At 38.4% G+C, this 3442-nt stretch overlaps 1 protein-coding gene across 1 annotated transcript in view; it reads right to left on the bottom strand.

The window, feature by feature from the left end:
• The window catches only part of CLCA2 (chloride channel accessory 2), a 37646-nt gene extending 34204 nt beyond the window's left edge, over positions 1-3442 (bottom strand). Inside the window, exons 1-2 of the mRNA XM_008590145.1 lie at positions 3257-3442; positions 1833-1970 (exon numbers count right to left, since the gene is read on the bottom strand). Coding sequence (XP_008588367.1) covers positions 1833-1970; positions 3257-3442 — 324 coding nt within the window. The remainder of the gene's footprint in view (positions 1-1832; positions 1971-3256) is intronic.

Here is a 3442-nt window from a genome sequence, read left to right as displayed (position 1 = left end):
TTTCCCAACCCTCGCCCCTCACCATTCCTCCCTATATTACATTGTAGATTCACAAGGACAGGAACTACCTTGCTGTCTTTGTGTTCTCTGCAGTGCCTAGTGTGGCCCCTGAATATAATGATCATTCACTAAATGTTTGCTTAATTGACACTACGAAGTTAAAGGAATTGGTATCCAACAGATATATGAATACCATTTAATGACTCTTCTTTCCTGTTCAGCCATACTCTCACTTTTGCTTTACTTTCCTATTTCTCTCCCCTTTGTCAGGCTCAGGAGTACCACCTTTGGCAACCGCTTTTTTGGTGTTGGTTGTCTCCAAACGTCTTAGTTCCACTGAATGGCCAAATTGATTAATGCAATTTCCATAGATAGCTAGAGACAATACAGCCTAGTGCAAAGAGCATGGGTTTTGGGGTCAAATTGACATTCAAACTGTGGCTCTGTGATTTGCTAGCTGTTTGACTTGGGACTCATATCTTATTCGAGCCTCAAGTTGATTAATGCAATTTCCATAGATAGCTAGAGACAATACAGCCTAGTGCAAAGAGCATGGGTTTTGGGGTCAAATAGACATTCGAACTGTGGCTCTGTGATTTGCTAGCTGTTTGACTTGGGACTCATATCTTATTCGAGCCTCAATTTCCTAATTTGTGATGACAGTGACTAATTTTAGGATATGTGAGAATTAAGTAATATATGTAAAATGCCTGGCACTTAGTTGAAGCTTAAACACTAGCTCTCTTTCCAGTTTATCCCAGTTACCCTACCTGTCCTACCTCCGTGACCAAGCATTGTCAAATGCTTTCATCTGCTCATAAATCAAATGATTTTAAGAGCCTGTTTAACTTCTTCGGGACATTGGGGTACCTATCTAGATTGCTATACCAGTCAAGTTCTGAGAGAGTAACTTCAAAGGAGAGCTAAGAATTAAAGAAACTTAGGAAATTCCATACCAAATGACAGAAATAGGAAAAGGGAAATTATACTACATGTTCGAGTCATCCTGATGGAGCTGTAGTCACAGTCTCAAACCCACTCCATTGCTGAACACCTGGGCTAAGTTCTTCTCAATGCCTCTGCTCTTGGCTCTCTGGTAGCTATGATGGGCTCTTGTTCACAGTGACTTCAAACCATTATTTGCCAAACTTATTTAATGTTTATTTATAGTGTGTATACAAGGATGTGCCATACATCATGGGTTCTTAACCATGATCTGCAGCTTATGAAGTTCTTCAAGGTTAAGTTTTTCTTTGGTTGGAACAGAAAAGGTAGCCACTCCCTTACACCCCTGCACTCAACACACATACCCTTCCTGCCTTCCTTCTTATCTCTTTATTTCTCTAGAACAGCATTCTAGACTTGGGCTAATGCGAAATTCTGCTAATGTATACCATGGCATAAGAAGACAGTCACATGTGTGAAACTGAACATGCATTTTTGTTTGAACTGTCCCCAACAGAATGGTAGGTGAAGACAGTCATAATTGGAACTGCTCCCTTCACAGCTCGTCCCCAATAGGATAAAACTAGTTCTCGGTCCTCCATGAAAAATTTCAGAAAGGACTCTGTAAGTTATAAGACAAAGAGATCTTCTGAGAAGCTACTTGAGCAATGGCATTTTACTTACTTTTTACTCCATAATTTGTACTTATTTATTTTATTTCCATATATTTTGTTGATAACACTTTGTCTGCTAATATTATTTATGTATTCATATCAATGATTTGTTTTTGCTTAAGTTCTCACTTCTAGAATTTGAGCACAGTATATTTAGGTGTTTTTTGCCCTTAAGTAGAATTAACATCATTTAATGAAATCCTGAATTCTTACCTTTTCATATGATTCTTGTTTTACTTTGCTGTAATTATTAGCTTTCCATGTGGCAGGTATTAAAATCTTTATATTTCTAAAAAACACTCTTCTCTTGGTAGCATTGAATAGGTAAAATGAAGCTTCAGTTATCATTTCCTATAACCAAATAAAAGAAAAATTTATTTTATCACTTGTAAATCCTGTATGTTTTGGTTTTCTGGTTATAGTTAAACAAGCATAATCAGAATATTGAAACAAGTATACTTAAACAAGTATAACTAGAGTATTGAAAATATTTGAAAAAGCTCATTTCTTTTATAGAAAGCATTAGACTTTGAGAAAGCTTAAAAGCAAAATTTAAAAAAAGAAAACTTTCAAATGATTATCTGGAAGAGATTTAAGGATGCAAATTGTGTGTCTGGGCTTGCCTTCATAATTTTCCCAACTTTGTTCAAGGCTTTTAAGCTCTTACCAAACAAATCCTCTTCATGTCACACCTGGCTCAAGACCACGCCTTATAACCACACTGATTTCCCTAAGGCAATACCAAGAGTCTCTTAAGAAATAGAGCTCTGATTCTCCCTTGTCATATTAAAGTGAAAATAGTCAATTACTTTACAGAACAAACAAGTGAAAGGAAATAATTTTGCTCTTTGGCACTCCACACAGACTCTCACCCTTTCCATCTGAGAATTCTCACCCTCAGGATGGAATCCAACAGCCTGATTTTAATAAGCACTATCAGGCGTATTCATCAGTCAAACATCCAGTCTTTGTTGCCACGACGCGTTATTTTTCTAGGTTGCTATCCCCAAAACAGTCATGTAGGAATACAAATAAAGCTAAAATTAGTAGTAATCAACAACAACAAAAAAAGAGGGTTTGATCAACACTCTGTGAGCTGAGATTGCACAGAATTAGATGAACAAACGGCTTGGCCATAATTGTAAATTTTGGTGTTATCTTTAAGAAATGCTGCTCTTGGGCTGACCCCATGGCTCACTCGGGAGAGTGTGGCGCTGGGAGTGCCAAGGCCGCAGGTTCAGATCCTATATAGGGATGGCCGGTGAGCTCACTGGCTGAGCGCAGTGCGGGCGACACCAAGCCAAGGGTTACGATCCGTCTGCTCAGATTCTGCTAGTTATCTAACTTTCCATCTAAATAAGTGCTTTTTAATCAGTAAATCTTTCACTTCCAATCCTTACCACATCAGCACACTCTTTCTCTTAGTGGCTCCTGTACCACTGGCACGGAACTAGAAGTGAGGAAAACACACTCGTGAGAAAGTATGAAAGAATAAGGAGCATTAATTACAGAGATTTAAAGAAATGGTGCTCTCTCTATGGCTCAAATACAAACTAGGCAGCGTTGTAAGCTTTTTAAAGAAGGCTCCAGGACTGATCTAATGGGATGATGGTATTGATTTTATAACTGCCACTTACCTTAATGTTTGAGATCAGATTCTGATCCTCGGTTACTTGAGGATTAATTGCAACAAGTAATCCATCATACCCATTGTCTTGAAGCTGTACTCCAGTTCCCAGGAGTAGGACTTCTGGATTTAAGACAAGCAGCAGAGTCACAAACGTCAGGCTACAAACAGGACCTGCTTTGTCCCTGCAGGTCAT

The sequence above is a fragment of the Galeopterus variegatus genome, unplaced genomic scaffold (genome assembly GCF_000696425.1).
Source record: "Galeopterus variegatus unplaced genomic scaffold, G_variegatus-3.0.2 Scaffold5869, whole genome shotgun sequence".
NCBI classification, from domain to species: Eukaryota; Metazoa; Chordata; class Mammalia; order Dermoptera; family Cynocephalidae; genus Galeopterus; species Galeopterus variegatus.
This window is presented reverse-complemented; position numbering and strand designations above follow the sequence as displayed.